This window comes from Eupeodes corollae, chromosome 3 (genome assembly GCF_945859685.1).
Source record: "Eupeodes corollae chromosome 3, idEupCoro1.1, whole genome shotgun sequence".
Lineage (NCBI taxonomy): Eukaryota > Metazoa > Arthropoda > Insecta > Diptera > Syrphidae > Eupeodes > Eupeodes corollae.
In genome coordinates, this window is record NC_079149.1 from 49,381,120 (window position 1) to 49,404,072 (window position 22,953).

The 22,953-nt window shown below is 34.7% G+C and overlaps 2 protein-coding genes and 1 long non-coding RNA gene across 9 annotated transcripts; 2 read left to right on the top strand and 1 right to left on the bottom strand.

Annotated features, from left to right (window-relative positions):
* Window positions 1-1,994: 1,994 nt before the first annotated feature.
* LOC129949302 (RNA-binding protein spenito) lies at window positions 1,995-12,869 on the bottom strand. Of its 2 annotated transcripts, none has more exons than XM_056060681.1 (3): window positions 12,690-12,869; window positions 6,672-9,079; window positions 1,995-3,646 (listed from the first exon to the last, which is right to left on the bottom strand). In XM_056060681.1, exon 2 carries the CDS (start codon window positions 8,987-8,989, stop codon window positions 6,686-6,688), a length of 2,304 nt encoding a protein of 767 aa, XP_055916656.1. In that variant the 5' UTR covers window positions 8,990-9,079; window positions 12,690-12,869; the 3' UTR covers window positions 1,995-3,646; window positions 6,672-6,685. The 2 variants fall into 2 exon arrangements, with proteins under 2 accessions (XP_055916656.1, XP_055916657.1); XM_056060682.1 differs by lacking the exon at window positions 12,690-12,869 and adding an exon at window positions 12,277-12,451.
* A 347-nt stretch (window positions 12,870-13,216) lies between these two features.
* On the top strand, window positions 13,217-15,110 carry LOC129951365 (uncharacterized). 6 transcript variants are annotated; one of them, XR_008782178.1, is made up of 7 exons: window positions 13,217-13,474; window positions 13,526-13,582; window positions 13,653-13,726; window positions 13,787-13,956; window positions 14,015-14,326; window positions 14,382-14,741; window positions 14,803-15,110. It is a non-coding gene; the product is annotated as an uncharacterized LOC129951365 (long non-coding RNA). The 6 variants fall into 6 exon arrangements; XR_008782182.1 differs by having other exon boundaries at window positions 13,635-13,726; window positions 14,382-14,852; XR_008782179.1 differs by having other exon boundaries at window positions 13,787-13,960; window positions 14,382-14,852.
* Window positions 15,111-20,189: 5,079 nt separating this feature from the next.
* On the top strand, window positions 20,190-21,672 carry LOC129949603 (uncharacterized). The gene has a single exon (XM_056061165.1). It carries the CDS (start codon window positions 20,319-20,321, stop codon window positions 21,564-21,566), a length of 1,248 nt encoding a protein of 415 aa, XP_055917140.1. The 5' UTR covers window positions 20,190-20,318; the 3' UTR covers window positions 21,567-21,672.
* Window positions 21,673-22,953: the final 1,281 nt, after the last annotated feature.

Sequence of the window (22,953 nt, forward strand, 5' to 3'; positions counted from 1 at the left end):
CCTGGAGTCCAAAAATAAACACGACAGAACCTTTATTTATATAAAACGGTAAAAATAAACAAACTGATTGAGAAAATTACGTTGGTAAAAAGGTGTTTATTTGAGAATATTGAAGATTGAAATTCAATACAATACCAGTGCGACTTACATCAAATTTCTCAGCTAATAGGAAACATAATAATTTAAAGGATTTTAAAGATTTTGACACTTCAGCTAACGCATTTTATTTTGTTTCCCTCTAAAAGCCAAAATAGTTTGTCAAATTGTAGTAGAATATACCTTAACCCTGATTCTATGTAAAAACAATCTGCCAAATTCTTTATAGATAGCAGCTGTGTCTAACTTAGATGTTAAATTTAGAGTTCAGTTAAAATTTATTCATTTACTTTTAAATAACCCTCTGAAAATGTTTTAAAATTCATGTATTTCCCACTGAAAATGAAGAATCTTTTTTGTATTATACCTACAGCCTAAGTTCCATGGTTAACAGCTTTGTTTCTAGGTATACAATCAAAAAATAAGTTGAAAGTTTTCAACAACTATGACCAATATAACTTGTGTGGAAATAATTTCGAAACCAATACCATTTTATAAATCCAACTTTTTAAACCAAATAAACAAACTATTGTATTTTTCTGCAAGTTTTCCTCTTATTTTGACCAGCTACATTGTAAGTATCTATAAATTGAGAACACTGTAAAGCATATCGTTTGGCTAGTTGACAAATTTTGAATTTAATATATGCGATCTGGGGTGGAGACGGCTAAGGTGATTGTTGATAAAAGACAGTCAAAATGATCGAATTTGATCTACATAAGGTGATAGTCAAATTGATACCTAAAAAGATGTCACAAAAAAATGTGATAGTCGTTTTCAAAACAAATATGTTTATTCTATATAGAGCTACCAGACGATTACGCGCAAACGACTGGAAAATTTTTTTAGTTCGCGTTTTTTTTTAAAAAAACAAATTCCTGTGACCCGCAAAGTTTACGACATTCAATAAAAGCAAGAAAAGTAAGAATTTTATTCAAAATCAACCAATTTGATACTTTTATTTAGATATTTTATAAGAATCAATTTAAAATTTTACCAAGGCAACAACGAATTTTGACAATTTGAATCTAAAATTGTTCAACCGAATTGAATTGAGTTGAATCATCTTACACAGACGGAATGAAAATGGTAGTCAATTTGACTATCAAAAAAATGATAATCAACTATCACCTTAGCCGATTCCACCCCTGGTCTATGACGCAAAACTAAATTTCGAGAGATCAGCTGTTAAAGATAAACAATACATCTCGTCACTTTCTCTCTTGCAAAAAACAAAAATGCTTACATATAGGTTGGCGTCCGTCTAAAAAACTATCCTAACTAAAAAATAAGCCACCATTTCATAGGCCGGTTCACATATTGGACATATTAGGTACACTTATTGATCAAGTTAAACTAAACTACAAAAAGTTCCTATTGTTTTGGCCATAGTTGTATTATTACAATACCCATAGGTAAATATTAAATTCTGTAATGATTTAATGAGAAAAGGTTACAATGAACACTATGTTTATGAATCGTAGATAAATAGGTAGGTTTATTTTTTTAATCATTCAATGTCTTGGTACAAATAGAGTTCAACTGTCTTCTTAGCTTGAAAACATCTTACCACTCTTCTTGGTCACCTTTATAAAACACTCAGAAAAATAACACTCTAGCGCTAGGGTTTGAATTAAGAACAACTAATCACTACAAAAACGAAACCCCAGAAAACACTTTTAACATCTTAACATCACTTGTTGTTGCTGCTGCTGCTACTGCTACCGCTATTGTCATCTTGTTTTATGCACCTAGAATATCTTCGCCACTCCGCGCACACAACACCACACAAATCACCAAAATTATATTTAAAAAAAAAAAAAAACAATGCTTCAATTTTTTTAAATCAACACAACAGAAAAAATCTCAGAGAGAATTACAGAGAAAGAACAATCAAAAACTTTTATTATTTTAAACTTTATTCATATTTATATGTAAGTTTTATATCCGATAAATTTTATTCTTAGAATGATGCACAATATTTTGAAAAATATTCTCTCCGTTTTTCACATAAACTTCTTACACAATAAAACTATAAGGTTCTTTTCTTTGCTTATACTTTTCATATGCAAAGAACAATCAATTGTGATTAAAACAAACAAACTAAACCAAAAATGTATGTTTTTGATTTTCATATGCATATTTTTAAAAGAAAGCAATAATGTTTGTGTTCTTGTTCTCATTACGAGTATGTACATCTCCTCATGCAGATGTGGTCATTTATTTATTTTATTATTTATTAAAACTGAAACTTGTAATCTTTGTCATGTGCTCTTGTATGCTTGTATGTGTATGGCAATTATTAAGAAAACAATGTAACATTTGCAAAACCTTTTCAAGTAAAACAATTTTGTAACAAATGCTACATGGCGTTCTGATACTGCCCAAGTCGGGAGAATTTAGATTGGAGATATTCAATGGAATGCCAAGCACTGGACATTCTGCACTATTTACTACTTGCACCACTGCACACCGTTCGTCAACAAGAAAAAAAAAACTTAAACAAATCAATAATTTTGATTTTGAATTTTAAATTCAAAGAGAAATTAAATTTTTGGCGGCATTATATTCACAATCTCTCACAACTAGAATTTTGCTGAATCGTATGGAGAAGAAAATTTGATCTCTCCAGATTGCACTTCTGAAACTGAAACTTTCACAAACAACTAGTTATATGTAGTTAGGTATTATTGTATTAAACAAAAGAAATTAAATTAAATAGTTTTGAATTTGATTGCAAATTTTTGCATGCAATTTGGTCATCACTTTATATCAATCAGCAATAAAACTGTGAGAAAACAATGAACAATTGGTTTTGTTTTGTTTAAATTGGGTTTGAGGAATTTCTTCCATCTAAAAACAGAAGCACATCACGTTTTGTTTCGATTGAGAGGAAAACTATGTAAATTATTCAACGAAAATTAAGCACATCATCAAAATCACAAGAACATTAATCATTTCTTCTTTTTATCTCCAATTTTCAATACTTTTTTTTTGTTTTTGCACCACGATAACCATTCTCATTCTTTATCACCTAATATACGTTTTTTTCTCTTTTTTTAAAACGAGCACAAATTTTCAAAAAAAGATAGTAGCAAATTTAACACAATTTTGTTTAGAGAAAGAAAAAAATTTAGTAAATTTTTGTTCGTGGTTTTATGGAAACAATTTCAAACAGGAATCGTCGTCAATATTTTTGTTTTTAATTCTACTCACTAAACTGCACATTCATTATAAAGGTATTCGTTTTATAATTTAAGATTAAGAACTTTTTGTTTTATACAATTATGTAATTTGTTTTTTTTTTTGTTTTGTTTTGTTTTTGTTTTGCTCACAAACATTCACTTCTTGTTGATGTAAAATAAAATAATAATTATAGTACTACTTTTCGTTTTATAGCCATCATTGCTATATCTAGTTTATATAAATTTATAAAATAAATGAAAAAATACCGTTGTATGAACGTTCTCTACCACCTACTCTTAACTCTCTACAAATTAGAGATTTTTGTTCTTTTAAATCTGTCCCACCTCACGAAAGTGGAAGCAATCTGAAACGAAAACAAAATAAAAAGTAAATAAATTAGTATATTTATTTTGTTGTATAGGTATTAAAGTACAGAATTTATAAGATTGTAAAGAGTTTTCCAATAATGTGCTCGTAATAATTTTGCAGTCAGAACTCACAAAACTAAGGAACTTTTAGCTCCTTTTCACTTACTCTATCTGAAATTGTGAAACTAGTGGACAAATTTGAGGTGTAACAAGTAATATGAAGAGTGGTGTAGGCCAAAAACCATTTTTTTTAAGCACACATAAAATATGTGTGGTAAGCTTATTATGAAAACACAGTGTGAGCATTAGGACTGGGTTACTAATTTTTGAATATTTCAATGATTTTGAAAGACAGTACGGTAAGGCATTCCTCCACATTTGAGTAGTAGGGCTAAGGAACGAATCTCTGTACTTAACACTGGAGTACACACGCCCTATTTTTATACACCAATGGACGTGTGGCCTACTATGGTAGACCTTTTTATAATGTTAATAATTTTTTATTTTAAAAACATATAAATGAAATAAATATTTTTGCGTAATGTTCAATTAGCCTTAAACATTTAATAACCATAATTTATAAATTTTAGGTTGGAGTGTAAAGTATTTCAAATCTAATATACTAATAAAAAACTGTTAAGTTATGAAGAAAAATGTAACTGTGGTCTACTATAGTATGCCACGCGTGCACTCCAGTGTTAACAAATGTTTTAATTTGGACTCGAAGGTATACTGTTGAGCATTCCTAGAGGCGAGAATATATCTGTTTAGCTGCTTAAGGGTAGAAATGCAGCTGTGTATTTCTCTAGAGCATAAACCGTTAAAATAACGGTAAGAGGGTGAGACAGGAAACTTTACGACGATGTTCGAGAGACGTAAATGCTCTAAATGCTCTACGTTCAACACTGTCCATTAAGCTGAAGTAAATTGCAGGAGCACAAGCCCAGAGATGGGAGTCACACTAAAGCCTTGTATATAAGTGTTGTAGATAACAGCCAGATTAGAGGATTCGAAAACCTTCTTGCATCGCCCTAGAAAACCTAAACATCTTGGGGCATTTTTGATGACATCGCGTATACGTGATCATTCCAAAAGAGGTGGTTGGTGATACACATACCGAGAATATCCAGAATTTCAGACTCGTTGATAAAAGTGCCATCCATGGATACTGACAAAGGGGAAATATCTCGTTTGAACGATACAGAGCAGCATTGAGGTATTAAAGTCCACCCGGTTATCTATTCCCTATAGTACAATGCTTTTTAGGTCGGAATTTAATGAGCTTGTAATATTTTGTCGTTGCATTTCGACTGCAGTAAAAAAATTTAAAAAAAAGTAAAAAAATATAAAAAGCTATCCTATTATGCACTATCTTTAGCCAAACAATGTATTGGATTAGAAGTTGCAGTCAGATCATTAATAAAAATGAGAAGGAGTGTTGGAAATAGAACCGAGTGTTGGACACACCACCATTTATTTTGTGGTTTTTAGACTTGAACCCATCCAATACTACTTGTATTGAAAGATTCGAAAGGTTATTAATAATCCGATGAAGAAGAGATGCATAAAAACCAAGGGCCTGATTCCAAACCCTATTAAATGTTTTTAAAATTTTAAATGCAAAAATCTTACTTTCTCCGAAACGATATAAAACTTTGCTCTACTATTCGATAAGATGAACCATCAGATCACAATAGGACCTGAAAAAGTGGTACTGCTCGCCATTAAGAAGATTTCGATTTCGCGATACTTCAAATCCTTTGATCTTCCAAAACGCTTATATTCGAATTAGTCATAGAAAATTTCATGCAAAGGATATAGTGCTGCAACCTTAGCCGAGGCCCTTGAGATATTCTATTATTAATGAAAGTTACATTTTTCCTATCTACAATAAAATAAACATTTATCGAACTTTCTTAAATTTTAATATCTAAATAAAACTTCTTATTGGAAAACTATTTATATGGCTAATTGAATATATTGGAACAAAAAAATGGAAAAAGCTTTTAATACAAAACACTAAATGATTGCATAATTTAATATATTGTTCAATTATATTGAATGTGTAAAGCTTTTTTTTTTCATAAATTGCTAGTTTAATATGTCTAGAATACGTTAGTATAGGATACGAAGCCCATACTTATGTTTAAAAATGTAATGAAAAGCGAATCTCACATTCTGAGCGGCACGTAAGTTATGCCGTTAAACAAACCAGAATTGATTCAAGACCTGAACAGTCTGCTTTGAACAGGACGGATTACTCTATGGACCAGGCATCGCCGATTGAAAGGTAAGTTGACATTTTCATAGATAAGAGGACTTGAAACTTTTAACAAGTTCTTCTCAAAACTGTGTTTTTCAAACTTTCCTCCATCGTATATCAAAAAAGGCTTGACCGAATGACTTGAAATTTGTTGGAATGTATTCAGCAAATTCCAAAAATTTTGATTTTTTTTATAGCAAAATTCAAAACGGCAAAATTCGCGACTTTTTTTTCAATGTCTCCCAAAAGTCCAATTTTTGGTATATTCATTTGATGATAGTTCAATCCAAGCATTTACACTCACAGATAAAAACGCCCTTTACTTTTTTTTGTTTTAGATAAGACAATCAGCCGGAATCGTGGAGGAAGTGCTAGCCCATTTATTTGAGGTGGAATTGTTCACACCGGTGTTACTCGTGTTCTTTCATATATTTTTAATTCAAATTTCGTATTTATACTATGGAATTATGTTAATAAATGATAATAAACTTAATTTTGTTGTATCTATTTACTGGTCGTAAGAAAATCCTTAAAATACAGGCTGTCACATGGGATGACCCCTTTAATTGAAAAATTATTTTGGTTAGCTGATTTATTGTACGCATGAGTAAGGTGCAAGAAAAACGAGATCTTCGCTTACCCTAGGAAAAACCAGCTGTAATGGTTCAAATTTGATTTTTTTTTCTGTTGTAAGTTTTTAAGCCCTTACACAGTGTTTAAGTTCTACATATTTAATACAATTATTAAAAATAAATTACCTCTATACAATAATTTAAGCAGTTCCCCCGCGAACTACCACAATCACCAAATGATCCTCCTTCAAGCCATCCTCTGTAACACTGTGACATGTTCTCTTCAAGAGTTCCGTTGAAAAATCACATGGTGGGAATGCATACAAAACGCCTGTGGCTTCTGTCTCCTTATTCAGAAGAGATATTACACCAGCTGCTTCCTTCTGTTTCAAGTATGACACCAGATTACGTAGTGGCCGTGTCTGCACACCTCCGGCTGCATCATCAGCTGGAACAGCAGCTGTCGGAGCAGCCAATCCAAGGAAAATTGCATGTGAAGATGAAGAAGTTATTCTTTTTTGTACGTCCTCAAGTTTAGGCGGGTCTAAACGCAGACGTTGTGTAATACGGAGATTATGTTTGCCATCTTCGTCACGCATCAGAGAATCAACAATATCGGAATCGCCATCAGTGAGATGGAATTTGGCAGGAAAGAGAGAACTTTTAAGAATCAAAGAGCCTTCCCACAAAGTGCTGCATTTCCGAGAAATGTCTGTGAGAGTGCGAGCAGCGCTTAGAACGCCATTGCGTCGTGAAGATGAATCTGAGTCTGAATCGGGACTGCGACGTCTGGGAGAACGCGATCTCGATCTATCAACACCGGGTTCTCGTGATCCTGAACGTGCCCGGTCAAATTCTCCAGGTGGTGGACGGCGCCATTCCTCTTCCGCCGCATTGGCTGGTGGTGGTCTGTGAACATCATTATGGTAGCCACCACGATACGCCCCTCGGCCGCGATAAATTCCACGACCACGGTGTCCTCCGCGGGGTGGATATGGATGATGATAGTGTGCTGCTGGATGATGATAGGCTGCCATTTCATCGTAGTGCGGGTCATGGTAGTCGTATTCTCCGCGTCTGAATTCACCACCCTCTTCGTAGGGTGCTGGAGTTGTTGATTTTGCTTTAAACGAAGCAGATACGGCGCCTGCAATTTCTGAGAAGTCGGTCCTCAAACGTTTTCCGGGCCCACCAAGTGGGAAGCCACGCATTTCCTTCATTGCCGTTGTTGCAGCTTCGACGGATTCATACTGAATGTAAGCGCACGTGTCGCCTTTTTGGTATTCAATTTTTTTAATGGCTCCAAAACGATCGAACTCGCGCTCCAGTTGAGTCACCGAAGTCCATGCGCCCAAGCCTCCAACCCAAATACGAGTTGCGGGAGTGGCCTTGCCATAACCAATTTTACATTGGAACTTTCCAATATACTGTCCGGATAGTTCGAGCTTTGCCCTGTGGGCCATATCAAGATTTTGATATCTCACAAATGCGAAGGCATTGCCCGTGCCGGGAGGTGGTCGTTTAATGTCAATATCTTCAACGATGCCATACTTTCCAAAGATGCGACGCAGTTCTTCGTCTGAGATATTTACCTCCAAATTACCAGCGAAAAGAGTTCGGGTAGCTAAAGGATCATCTTCTGGTTGAACGTGGTGTAAGTAATTGGGAAACTTGTCTTTCTTACTTTCGGGCTTCTCATAGGGTATATGTGGCCTTGGAACCATGTGTCGGGGCATATAGTGGTGTGGTGGAGGATGCATGTGGGGCGGTACATGGTGCATTGGCGGTCCACGTGGGGGTAGATAGTCGTGGTGGACGACAGGGCGGAATTCTCTAGGATGATGCATCGGGCCAGGTGGTGGTGGCCCATAACGATCATAGGGATCGATTGGTGGACGACGCCTTTCTGGTGGTCCAGGTGGTGCTACTGGAGACCGCGGATAATAATGACGATCATACTCCGGCGGGGGAGTAATGGATCGGGGACGTGCGCGATATTCATTGCGCGATGACGACTCATAAACTGGCTCAACTAGGGCAATTTTGTCATAAAGAATAACCCTTGGTTTATGGTGCTTTGCTTCGCGAGCATCTTCTGGAGTGCGGAAACACACATACGCTACACGTTCGTCCAAATCATGAGATATTCTTATACTAAAGTCACCAAACTTCTTATAGTCCCTATACAGAGTTTCCTTGATGAATTCATCGGACGCTTTTGGATGCAGTGCACTCACGCACAATACTTTATAGGTAGGCCTGTCGGATTGTACTCGTACATATTCATCACGATGAGGGGACATATAACGTCCCCTTGGGCTTGGCGAACGAGCCATGCGACGACGTAGACGATCAGGCGACATGCGCTCATCAGAACTTCCTCCATTATCGTAACGACCCATACTTCCTCTGTGTTTGTTTCTTGGTGAATCGCGCGATGCGCTACGTTTCATATTATGAATTTTAACAGTGATTCGATCAAGTTCAGCCTCTCGAATACTCATGAGCTGAATTGGACAACTATGCTATGAAAAATTGAATTTTTAATTGATATCGTTTACAACAACAGTGCGTACAGAAACCAATTTGTATTCCTGCAAAGACAACAAAATAAATAAAAAAAAGGATTATTTTTCCGGATATTTTTGTTATTATATTTTACAGAACTTTGTTCTCTAAAAAATGTATTAAAATAGAAATATTTGTTTAATATAATGGATTCAGTATCATTTTTTGGAAGCATAGTTAAACGTTCTTCCTCAAAGAGAACATGTTGTTGTTCTATTTCAAACTATAAGATCATTTTTCCAAGTACTCCCATGTTGGATCTCCCAAACTTTAACTTTTATCTTTGAGTGAAATATATATAATCTCAAGACACTGTGACTGTAACTTTAAATTCATATAAATTTAAGATATGAGAAGGCTAAAAGCAAGCATTAACCATTTGCCACTTTATTATTTGTCATGGTAAGAAATGGAGATTGCTATATCGACTAATGGTAGGTAGGTAGCTAGGTAGAAATGGCGATCTCAAGGCAACCTAGCCTGAGATCCAATTAGTGCTGTAGTGCGCTGTTTTGATACCCAAAACTCGTTTGACCTTTAATTGAAAGGGATAGATTTAGAGAGAACATTCATAGCGATTATGTTAGAGGCATTTTGTCGCATTGAAAAATTCTCCTAGGTAATTCTCGCGTGTTTGAGCTAGAGCAGGGCAAGTAAAAAGAAGGTGAGTGCAAAAGTCATTTGAGAATAAGCCTAGCCGCGTGACGTGCTTTCCTATTAGACAGTGTCCGGTTATGAAACAGATTAACGAAATTATATGCGATTTGCACCTTGATCGCTTTAAATCTAGTGTTGGCCAGATGTTTTTTGTGAACTGTCACATGGTGATGTTGTTCCACCTGGTGTTTTTCTTCCTCATAGCGTCTTGTATTAGCAACAGTTTACAAGTAGCGATTAGTATGGCAGTATGAGGCAAACGTGGTAGGATGGGCTGCACTGTCCCGTTCCTGGCGAGTTTATCTGCCTTAAATTTACCTGGAATGTCTCTATGGCCCGGCACCCAGCAAAGGTGAATATTAAACTGCTGTGCCATCTCTATTAGAGATGATCGACAGTTATGGACTGGTATAGAGTTTGTAGAGACAGAGTCCAAAGATTTTATAGCAGCCTGACTATCTGAGAAAATACGGATATCAGTTGTTGATATCACGTGTTCTTTAGACCAGGACAAGACTTCTTTTATGAATAAAAGTTCCGCCTGGAACACGCTAAGGGAAGGCGGAATGAGAGAGTCAGAGTACACACCTCCGCCAACCCCTCTTTTGTTTTTGAACCATCTGTATAGAAATGGATCGACCCATCTTCCAGGAATGATTCTAAAAATTTAATAAATTCGTCCATTTTAACTGTTACTGTACAGTGACTGAACAGCATTTGTAAACTAAATTCTTCCATTTTAACTGTAACTGAACAGCGTTTTTAAATCGTGCAAACTTATTACCAATACAATGGTTCGCTGCTTCCAATTTACGATAGCGATAATAGCTAATTCGAGCAGCAGTGGATCGGCTCTGCAACCTGTCACCATAGTGGAAAATGAACGCCATGTGAACATCGAAAACGCTATTGCTAGTGTGGAGAAATGTAATAAAGAAGACCTGAATGAGTCCATCGGCGGAACAATTGTGCACATCCACTTTATGGAAGATTTTGTGAAGGCATCTTGGTTTAAAGACTTACAAAATCCAACTACTGTTAGCCGAACGAGTAAAAATCAGATATCCACCGATCCCGTGGTTTACAAGAAAAATTTTCATTTTCAGTTCAATGCGTAATCCACAAGCAATTGTTAAATTATTGTTACATCCTCAAAGTCTTCGTTTAGTTTGATCTATAGAAAGAGACGTAACAATCAATGGGGACGCTAGTTATGTTTAATAAATTGGAGAATGTTGATATGGAGGAACTTTAAGTCCAACAAGACGATGCTACATGTTATACAGCCCACGAAACAATACATTTATTGAAGGACTATTTTAGTCACATAGGTATCATTTTCTCCAGTTTCTTCCAAATTAACAACATGAACATTTTTTGATAACTCCGAGATAATTAACGCCTCGGAAGAAAATATTCGGAGACTTAATAACTGAAACTCGACATAATAAAATAATAGCAAACTCTTATCTAAATAATTAAGCTAAATTCTTGGCTTTAAAATTAAATTATATGCATTTTATTACATTTTAAGAACCACACGTCTAAAAAAAAACTCCTATACCTACATGGAATACATAAGAACACATTTTTGTTCCTTATTTTTATGGCCGGTATCAGACTTAAGAAAATCTCATTTCTTTAAGTCTCTGCTGGAAATGTGTCTACACATAAGTCAAAAGTATGTTTTTTATCAAATGAAAGGTGACGGTAAGCTTTCAATCAGATATTCTTTAATTTTTAGTTATACTTTATAAAAAAAGAGCATTTTTTCGAAGAAGTAATGCAACAGGATAAGTGTTATAAATTTCCAAGTTTTAATTTATTTCAATCTTATATTATTTTATTTTATCATGTAAATAAAAGTTAAGTATTTCATTGTTTCGGCATAACAAACAACCATATCAACAATACTCATTCCTTTCACTTTTTCTTTCTGGAATAAATCACTTATTTTCAACTACAATAATTGTTTCTCTGTTTGTTTCTTGTATCGTCATTAATAAACACAAAATAAAAATATTTTTAAAGGCTCAAAAATAAAAACTTTTATTTTAGTATTTTTTATTTAATAACGTGAAAAATCACCTGGAAATCTCTACATTTCTTTCTTAATATGCTCAAAATGGCTATTTTTTCTGTTTAAGTTTGACGTGATAAACAATCAACGCTCATGTTGTAATGTTTCCTTGTTAACCAAATTTTAAGCGGGTGGAAACAAATAATCGATTATTAATTTGTTGAAGAAAAGTGTACGGATAATGTTCTACACACAAAAATATTTTACAAGTATTAAGAAAAAGAAAATGCAAATAAAAGAATGGATATATTTTTGATTGTGAGCAGAACAAGAAAACCCTTTTAATCAAAAAACTTGATTTGCAAAATGGTGTCTGGGTCATCCGAGACCACGGTCCACTACCTACTAGCACTGACTTAAGAAGTTAAACCTACTTACGTATGTATATATATTTAAGTGCATATAAGAATAAAATTCTGAAATTCTTTATAAAAACAATCATTTTAAAGAAATATAAATATAAATTAGAATAATTAACGTACATACGTTCTTTTCACAGGCTCCATCTTATTTTATTAGGTATAACTACAAAGGTTAGGAAGATATTAACTTTTAAGACTTTGAGGGATACATACAAAATTCTAAATTACAGGAAGATTTTTTCAAGTTTTTATTTTAATGAAATCACATTAAACTTCATAAATCACTTTAATATCAATCAAAATAAAACATAATTAAAATACTTCATAATCTTTACTTATATATTTTTATTAATTTATAAAAATAACTACGTTTTATCACTGTAATTTATTTAAGATATAAATGTATTTTCTTAAGCGAAATCAAAAATGTCCACTAAAACTCAAAATGGCGTCCCACATCTAGCACTAGCATACACTACACAATACTTTAAATGAAAAATAAATTCAGTTTTATTGATAACTCCATTGAACACTCACCATTTAATCAGTTTTTTATAAATATTTCAACAAAAATAAATAATTTTAATATATTTAAATTGATAAAACTAAATGAGAGAACGTCAATTTAAAATCCCCGCAGCAAAATACTCCTACTTCTGACTTTCTTCGACCGAAAATTATAATTCACAAAATGAAGATGATGAAGCCAAAGCCTAAACGAGCGCCACCCTCATCTGAACAAGATGCCGGCTCAAGGCGCATGGCTTGTTCTTTTTTTCAACAAATAACGAGTGAAATTTGACATGAGAAATTGTAAGAACGAGTTAAGACACCGATTACATTTTCGATTTCTTAAGCAGTGTTAAGTACTATTCACATGAGCACGACCAACGACTAACGAATGAACGAATATTCGTCGATTTTGACGTTTCTTTCACATGAGAGTTTTTAATTTGTCGCGAATGAAGCCACAGCCGAACACCATTCACCACCGAAACCAAAATAAGAATGATTTTTAGGTTAAGTACGCGCGATTATTTTATTCGTTGCGAGTGTGGATAATGTGGAACATAGAGGAAATATATTATCTAGAGTCCCGACCGGTACCCGTCCTACCTGAAACACCCTCAAATTTTATTCGAGGTGAACTCTCCCAAATTCGAGGTGAACTCTCTCAAATTCTCTATCGGTGAATACATGTGAGTGGAGAAAAAAAAGCAAAATGGGGGATTGGGCTAAAAAGAAACTTATGGAATTTTTGTGACCTGTCAAAAATGACAATCAATTTTGCAAAACAAAACAATGGGTTTCGGATTTTAAGAGTAAGTTTTTGTTAATTGTTTTGATTTTTAATATAATTTGATATTTTTCAGACCAAAATTCTTTATAATGAAGAGGGTATATACAATCTTCACTTCATTGAATAAAAAGTAAGTCAAATTGCAGTGACAATGGTTCAACAATAATGGATTTATTTTAAAGTCTGTGTTTTCATTTTAGATATTGCCAAAATGCAGGAAGCAATTTCCTTTAAGTAATTTGGAAAGCAAACCAAACAAGGCGCTGATTTGCTGGTAAGTTTTATGTATATTATATTTCTCTTAACAAAATAATATCAATGTTTTTAACTACAGATGCTGCCCATTGTTTTTGTATGTACTTCTCAATGGCAAGAGCTGCCGCAGGCGTTGACTGCGGAGGTGTCACCATCAAAACCATTAGAAACAACACCACCAAGTCAATGATGCAAGTGGAAGTTTTGCCATGTAATAGTCAACCGCTGACGCCCTTCTCCATCAATTGTGTAAGTACGTATCGAAACATTCATATCGTAGTCAACTATCTTAATCTTCATCTTCTAGGTGTAAAGAGTTTAGTACCAGTCTGCAGTTCTGCAAGAGACGCAAGAAAAACAAGAATACAATCGCAGGAACTCAAAAATTGTCCAACCTTGACTGTAAGAGAGTTCAAATTTTAAATCTACAATGAATCCATTTATTTTGCTCCTAAGAATCGCACTGGCTTAAAGGTGGCAATCATTCGAAGGCAAATGAGCTGGCCCGACAAGAATCCCCAAGAAGCCAAACAGATTCAGATCAGTCTCTCGGCAGCTACTGACGATGTCGGCGAGTGGAATCCATTGATTTTCACACAGAAAATCAACATCAAAAAAAGTAAGTCAACTTCCATTTAAGATTTCCTTGTTAATGCAAATTAATTTCTTTATAGTCACGACAATTTAGCAGCGTCATGGTCAACCTGCCGATCAACTATTCACAGTGAATAACCTCCATTCGCAGCGGAAGCGATCTCTGCGTTGTCGACAATGCGAAAACAATGTCATCAAGCCGGAGTACCATCCAGGATCGATCAAGTATCGCATTCAATTGCTTGCTAACTACCATGTGCCCAACGTTCTGCTTGTGCGTTGTGAAAAGCCACTGAAGCCTGGCAAGTCCACTTAATTGATCCTCAAGCTAACTAACCCAACGATGTACCATATGGCCACAACCATTATGAAACTGCCAACCAAGGAAGAGAAACGGCAAATGATCGACTTCGAATAAAAGTTCAACGAAAGGAACCAAAGTAAATAACAATCGAATTGTAAATTCTTATTCTATGTTGTTTCTCTTATTTTTTTTTATAGTTTCACCACTTGAAGGAAGTCCAATAAAGTAACAATCAAATTGAACTTCACACCTGAAGGACTGAAACCAGGCGATGATGTTACCCTTAGTTTCTTGATGAAATATACTTTTGTGAATACATACACACGACCGAAAAGAAAGAACGTCAAAAACACGCATTATCATCGAAAGTTTTTGTAAAAGTTGGTCAAATTGAAGCCTAAATTTATTTCTATGTATATCTAGAAATTAATCTTTTTTGCAAACAACTTGTTTATTTATTTTGACCTATAGTGTACATTTTGTATATATTGTATATTCTACTATTTCTTTGTTGACTAGGATTATTGTTATTCAAAATTATTTATGATTTATTTTACTTTAATAATAAAGGAATTTGTTTTGAATTCAAAGATGTTGGTGCTTTTTTCTTCAGGGGTTGAATTCGGTTGAATCAAGTGAATTTTGAAGAATATACAAATGGTAATGTACAAATTGATCGGATTAGCCAATATAAAACATCCCATTTCGATTGTTTGGGGGTAGCACAACTCGAACCTTGAACAAAATAACTAAAATGTTCGTTGGAATTTTTACCCGCCCATTTGAACGATATAAATTTGATTAGATAAAAAGTACGAAACAAATTTAAGCGAAATATTGAACAAATATTGTAGATTTGGAAATCATCACAATTACCACCAATTATAACGTTGAGTGCCGAATGGAATTTAAAAACATATTTGAATTAATTTCATTGTATTTAAAAAAATATATAAACATGATTAACAAACCAGGGAGTCTACATGTTTAATGATTCAAATTATTTGTTTTTATCACAAAAAAGAATACAATATTATTATTGACTTTTAAAATTAAATATGGATATAAGCTAAACAAATTGTTTTTATTCATATGCTCATCCTTGCCAACAAAAAGGAGACATTTAACATTTTGAACTAATAGATAGAAATGGTATATGATGTTTGTGGTGATGAGTTAGTGTGATGTTAGTGCGAAGTTTTGAGTTCGCTATTGCTTGATACAGAACCCTCCAGCTGTGATGATTCTCATCGTATCAGATGAAAGAAGATTTTTAATTATAAAATAAATTACCTCAAGCAGAAACATAACACTTTTCACTTACTCTCTGTTGTAAAACATTAAGCTTTTAGTGCCAGATCAAGAATGGATAGTCCAGGCTCTGGAAAAATCTTAACGATAGGATTTAGTTGTAGTTCAGTTCACCTAGTCCTTCAACATTTGCCATGTAGAGCGCTTCTGTGACTTTTTTGGCTTGTTTTAGACCCGCCTCTGAAAGAGAAAAACTTAAAAAGCTAAAAGAAGTGATTTATTTGTTTATTAAAAATCACCTCAATGGACTAGGAGCGTCATATCTTCAGCTAGAATCGTTTGTGCTTTTCTCTTCTTTGGTGATTTTTTGTGTTGTTCCATGAGAAATACAATTTCTTCCAGTGGAATAAAACTACTTGAACAACGTGAACGACTTGAGAAGATTCTCGACTTCAGAATCTGGCATTTTCAAAAAGAACTGATAAAGAGAAAAAGGCGACGGGTTTTCTTCGTCCAGCCAAATACCATCGTCAGCAAATTTACCGATCTTGTCTCCTTCTTCGTTGGTAACAAGAGGCAGAATTGAATTGAAGATATTGACGGCATTGAAAGCAATAAATCATAATTGAAAGAAGGTATTTCAATTGAATTCCAGAGACCTACAATTTAAATTAGAAAAAGCGAAAATTAAGATAGTTCTTATTTTATTATTTATAAACACATCCTCACCCACTACATCACAGAGTTCGCCAAAAAATGTAAAAGGAAGATATTCAAATGTGAATTTCTGCAAAAAAGAACATAGTACCTCGGTGGTAGGTACTGTCTTGAAAAACTGACTGTAGATTAAATTAACTATTGTTCACATGATGGGGAAGGACTTGCATTCATTGCATTTTTCGACTATCCGTAGCTGGCTGAAAGGAGTGCTTTGCATTGCAAAGATGGTGGCACATTACATGAATGTGCTACTGCTATCACACGTTGCAATTAATTCAACTTGTATTTGTATTTGGCTTGGCTATGAATGACCACCAAGTAAAGAGATTCCTCAACTTTATAACAACTCTCGACTTGTATATCCATCTCGTCAAATGAAGCATGTCAGATAGGTTGCAAAGCAAAGTTTTGCGACATCGATCCCTTCGCTGTAATCGGCCCTTCTCATTCCTACAGGGTTAACAATGAGGATATAAGCCATCAGAATAGAGCGATTTGATCGCCAGTCTTGTTGAGCAGTGTAATTTTTTACTAAAAAACAAAACAAAACAATATTCATATAATTTGAGTTAAAAATTAATATGAACACATTTACCTTCAATTTGTACCTATTCACTCCACAATAAATATGTCGGCGTTGCTGGCTTCCTACGCGGGGCTTCCACTTCCACTTTTCTTGTTGCAACGTAATCCTCGGTTTCTTCTTTATCTGAGGATTAAATTAAATTCAATATATATTTTTATTGCAATAAATTAATATTTTGTTTTACCTTCATTTGCTTTATTGATACTGAATTTTGGTTTGTTTACATTTTCGTAGAATTGTCAAAATACTCACCTCGCTGTTGATCTGTCAAAACTTGTCATAACTCAAATTGGGATACGTTCGCATTACAGTTTTAGGGTGCGCTTATACTTTCAGCACGATTTTTTCTGTTTTTAGCGATATTTTTCATAAAATACATAGAATTTGTGTGCCAAAAGCATTCAAATATTATTTTAAGCACAGTTTTCACTAAAAAGAAGTTGTAAAATTCATTTTTCTAAAAATATTGCATTCATTTTTCAATTTTTGAATTCAACGGATTTCTTTTTTGAACGTCTGAGTTCACCTCATAGTTTTTTCCCCCGCGGTCGAGCAATGTGGGCACAAATTCCATAACAACTACATTCATAATGGCTTGGTCCCATAAGAAATGCACGGGACCACTAACACATGCTTATCCTTATGGACAAAATCCTCCCAATTTAGCTTGTAGGCCGAAAGAGAGCAAACCCATTAAGTCGGGACTCTAGATAATATATTTCCTCTATGATGTGGAACGCGAATAAAGTTTGACAGTTCGTATCAACTTTAATATTTTTCGCGACGAATAAATTTGTTTTCTTAAATTCATTAATATATTGTATTGAAAAGTAAAAGTATGTATCATAAATCAAATAGAAACTATATTGCTATCGTTTTGTTAAGAATTTGTGTGGAAATATGTCTTCAAACGTATATAAACTCACATGTTATAATTCATTCGTCGTTCGTTGGTCGCGCTCATGTGAATACTACTTTAGAGTTTAGATATGTTTATAGCTTATTTGATTTTTTTTAAAATATGATCACAAAATACGAACAGATAATTATGTAATTTGTGTATTATTAATTATTGGTGTATTTCGTATATTTATGCCAATCACAGTGAATGTATGTAAATGCAATTTAATGGTGGATTAGAACAGTTGAATACATAAGAGCAAGATGTAAAATATTGAATTAAATTTACTTGCATTAGTATGTTCATACATACAGATTATAGCAAGTGCCATAATTCATATATGAAAAGAAACCTACCTATTTGTGCTCAATTAATGACTCACACATTCCACTTTTCTCCATTATTGCAGATGGAGATACGCAATAATTAACAAAAACCAATCGGTTCCAAAAAAACTACGCAACTCATTCATGAGATTCTGTAATCAACATAATTAAATAATTTTCGTGCTTACAAATTGGAGCATACAACCATTTTATTGTAAATTTTGGAATTGTATTCATAAATTATACACTCATCACTGAACGCGTTAGTTTTGAGTCAATTAGTAAATTTAAGAAATTTCATTATACAGGAATCGTGTATTAAGTGGCACAAGTGCACATCCAAAACCTTGATGGAGATTGGACATTAGCTCTATTATAGGTGAAGCTACACAAATAGAGAGGAATAGGAGAGAGAGTTTCACATTGGTCTAATAGACATAAACTGGTAGTAGCCCTTCTATAGGTCTAGCGGCAAAATAAAGAATTTTTGTATTTTGTTTGTTTTGTCAAACTTGCTAATAATAGATGTCCTTTTTTAGATTAATTTCTTATTTTCCCACCAATTCTTCAAGAGGAGAAGCATAGCTGTACTGGTAGAATCATTTTTAAATGCAATTTATGTCACTGGTTTTTCACTCCCTTTTGTGTATGCCCTCCCCTGAAAAAGACGAAGCCTTTTTTTATAATAAACGGGCACTCAATGGGATATTAATAATCTTAACATATTTAAAGTTTGAACACTGTGCGAGCTTTAGGAAAATTGGGAAGGATTAAAGAGGAAATACCGATCCACATTGGTCTTAAAATAAATCTGGGTAAGGCATTCCACATTCTCGATGTGCGGTTAAAAAAAAATCTCAATACTTGACAGTACGTCCGAAAATGAGCTCGAGGTTAAACTGGTGTGCATTCCTAGAAGTATGAATATTACGGCTGAATTGTTTGAGGGGGAATTGCAACTGGCTGATTTGACAGAACACTGTTTATAAAAATATCGGTAGAATAACGAAACGCATGAAACATTGCGGCGGTGTTCAAGTGACGTAATTGTTTCGGTTATAGTTAAGAGACTTCTTTTAAAATGATCCCAATGATTTCATAAATTCCAAAATTTTTAACTCCGATTTGAATAGAGGGAAAGACCCTTAGATGATGAGATGTTACCTAGATTTTGTTTTTCAGCCAGCAATCACTTTTACCTAACTTAACGTACATCAAAGTGCTAAATGCAAATCGAAGCTACTTTGGATATGTAAAACAATGTATTTCCAACGCAAATTAATTGAATTCTTCATTATTCAACACCACTGTTCTTTTCGGCTTCAAATCAAATCAAATGGGGTGGCGCAACAGTCCGTTGTGAACCAGGGCCTAGTGACTTACAACTCTCAACCATTCCTGTGTGCGAGTACTGTTGTCAGGAATGGAAGGGACCTACAATTTTAGGCCGAATCCGAACGGCTAGTTGGAGAAAGCACTTTTTCATGACAAGAATTACTCTTGAAGGATTTGTAAATTCCTCGCAAGAGGCAGTACCCGCGAAAATTAATTTTTAAATTAAGGTGGCACAGGAAGGGATTGAACCCAAGACCCCTTGCATGACAGTCCAACGCACTAACCATCATGCCACGGGTACTACTCTTTTCGGCTTACCCAAGTCTTTATTTCTCCAAAAAGGTTTTGGGCCCACCAGCAACCCTCATTCTGTTTCCCACTTCAAAATGTTCATAACTTATGTGTTGAAGTTAGACATTTAACAAATTACTCAACCCTGAAACGCCTACACTGGTTCGACAAGAAAGTCAATTGACTTTTGACATTTTACACCAAAACTCCACAAAAAAGAAAAATTAAATTAAACATAAATGTAAACATTTAATTAAAATCAATTTAAATTCCTTCAAGAACAAAAGTTTTAACCCACACACAATGCGGAAATATCAGCAGCTACTACTCCTAGTCATTTCTGCCATCAGTGTTATAGTCCTCCTTAATTATAAGAGCGAAAACAATCGTTTGAAATATATCCTACATGTAGTGAATTTCTTTGGGCGCAAGGATGCAGCCCTGATGATGCGTCTGGAAAACGGCACAAAAGACGATGATTTCAATGATTTCGCATATCCATTGCCGGTGTGGCAAAAAATCGGCGACTCATTTCACGCGTACTCCGCATTTTGGCAGCGAAATGAACTTATGGCCGGCGGAGAGGCTGTAGTCCTCGTCACGGGCAAGAAATCGGCGATAATTAATTTTAAATGTGCCCTGCAGTATAGCAACGATAGGATCATAACTGGCAAGTTCAAATTTTATCATCTTGACGAAAGCGAAGCACCCACAGACAAAATAGATTTCTTCTCTTACAAATTTCTATGCAAACTCAGTCGAGACTTTGGAGTTCCAGAGAAATTGATCTTTACAGAGGTTGCCAGTAAAGTCAGCTATAAATTGCTGTTGCGTCATGTAAAACCTCAGGTCTCCCATGGCATGCAAATCGCCACTATATGCCTCAACATGGCAGACTTCAACAAAACCATGAGCTTCGCCACGAAGACCAACCTCCTGCAGTTCTTCTTCTACCATCAAACCATCGGAATCGACCACTTCTTCATTTATAACGGCGATGCAGTGCCATATCACATCCGCAAGGTTCTCCGAAAGACCAGTGTCAATCTGAACTACTTCCCCTTCAACTTCCCATTTGCCCAGAACGACTCGAAGAAAATACGAAAACTAATCGAAACCGATTGTCTGATGCGCAACACCAACGGAGCCAAGTTCACCTTCCTCTTGAACATCAACGAATTTGTCTATCCAAACAAGAAAATTCAAGACAATGGCTCGGTGCTGCGATCGCTCGACCACTACGATCGAGACATTAAACGCTTTGAATTGGCTTCTTTCGGAGTGTGTTTGGATCACAAAAACAAACTACTCATCGACAATACTCTGTACGACCCGGAATTGAAATTCGATCACAAATTGTATGCATACAAACCGACTATGCAAACGGAGAGTAATAAGAGCGTGACACTGCCTCTGTCGCTCGCACTCACTCATAGGTACGTGGATTGCTTTAGCACGAAGGATGGTTTCTATGATTGGAGAAATTCCTTGCGACAGGATTTCATGCAATATCTGGAAAGTGTTAGGACTGAAATTGGTTTCCTGTTTTAGAGGAAACGCCATAGCCAACTAAATAAACTAATGATTTATTATTTTTTAAGTACGATTATTTGTTTGTAGTTTTATTTTGCTAATAAAATTATATTTCGAAAAAAAAGTTAACGAGTTAGATTTTGTATTTTTAATACAAAAATTCAACGGGATTGAAGAATTTCAACAAGTGAAGAATGGAGCATGGGCCTACTTAAACCATGATAATTCCAGCTCGTAGTTAAATCGCAGGTACTTTACTTTTGAGACGGGAATTTTGGATTAGGTTCATTATCCATTTTAAGCAAATGAAGCAGGAGCAGAAATTGAAAGTTTTTTTAAAAGTTTAACCTACTGTGGAAAAAACTAGCACTAAATGTTTTAGTGACCTGGGGATCCCCTCAACCAAGATGGCATTAGATTTAGTAATTTATTATTCATCCGATTGGTTAACTATATCATAGACGAATTTTAGTTGCACCTAAACATCTTAAGATGCTTCCCTCCACCATAAGCATTTTCTGTTAAGCTTTCACCTACGAAGCAATTTTTAAGTTGGTTCCTTTAAGCTCATACGAGCTAAATAACCTGCCCATAGGAGTTCATCGATCTTAATTTGTGTATTAATGACAAGGTACAAGAGGCGATAGTTGACTCCGGAATTTGCCTTTTTTAACATACTTGTCAAAAACTTAAACATCATAGTAAAATTTCTTGCCTCACCTATGTTTACCGTTATTTTAACAGGTTGCAAAAACAAAACAATATTTGTTTAAGGGATTCAAAATTGTCTATCTCATTAGGTTTCAAAGTATTCCACTCTAAAAATGCTAAAGATAACCAAAAATGGATCGTTTAAGTCTAAAGTAAGACTCAAAGTATCCCTAACAATAAATTTTTTGATGATTTTGCAAAATAAATATTTGCCCTAATATTTTTACGTTTGCACACAGTGCGAACGTTAAGGAAATAGGGAAAGATTTAGGAGGAGAAACCGGTGCATAATGGTTTTAAAATTTTAAAAATATTGGAATTGAGCTCAAGGGAAAACTGATAGCATTCCTGGAAGTGCGAGTATTACAGCTGAATTGTTTGTGGCGAGGAATGCAACAGGCTAATTCAACAGATCATTTTGTATAAATAAATTGTTTGAACAACGTAAGGCAAAAAGCATTGCGGCGGTTTTTTCGATCCCATCCAAAATACTTAAACTTGTCTAAGGCGCACCTGCCCAAAAATAATGTATTCAAGTTTTAGACGAATGACTTAAGATGGCGCTAAAGTCCCGTATGTGTAGTGCAAACAAACAGTGCATGTAAACAGCACTAAGCTGAAACTAAACAGCACTAAGCTGAAACTAAACAGCACTAAGCTGAAACTAAACAGCACTAAGCTGAACTAGCCTGAG

Coding starts and splice junctions, on each gene's coding strand:
- LOC129949302 (XM_056060681.1), bottom strand. CDS start 8,989: ATGAGTATTCGAGAGGCTGAACTTGATCGAATCACTGTTAAAATTCAT.
- LOC129949603 (XM_056061165.1), top strand. CDS start 20,319: ATGCGGAAATATCAGCAGCTACTACTCCTAGTCATTTCTGCCATCAGT.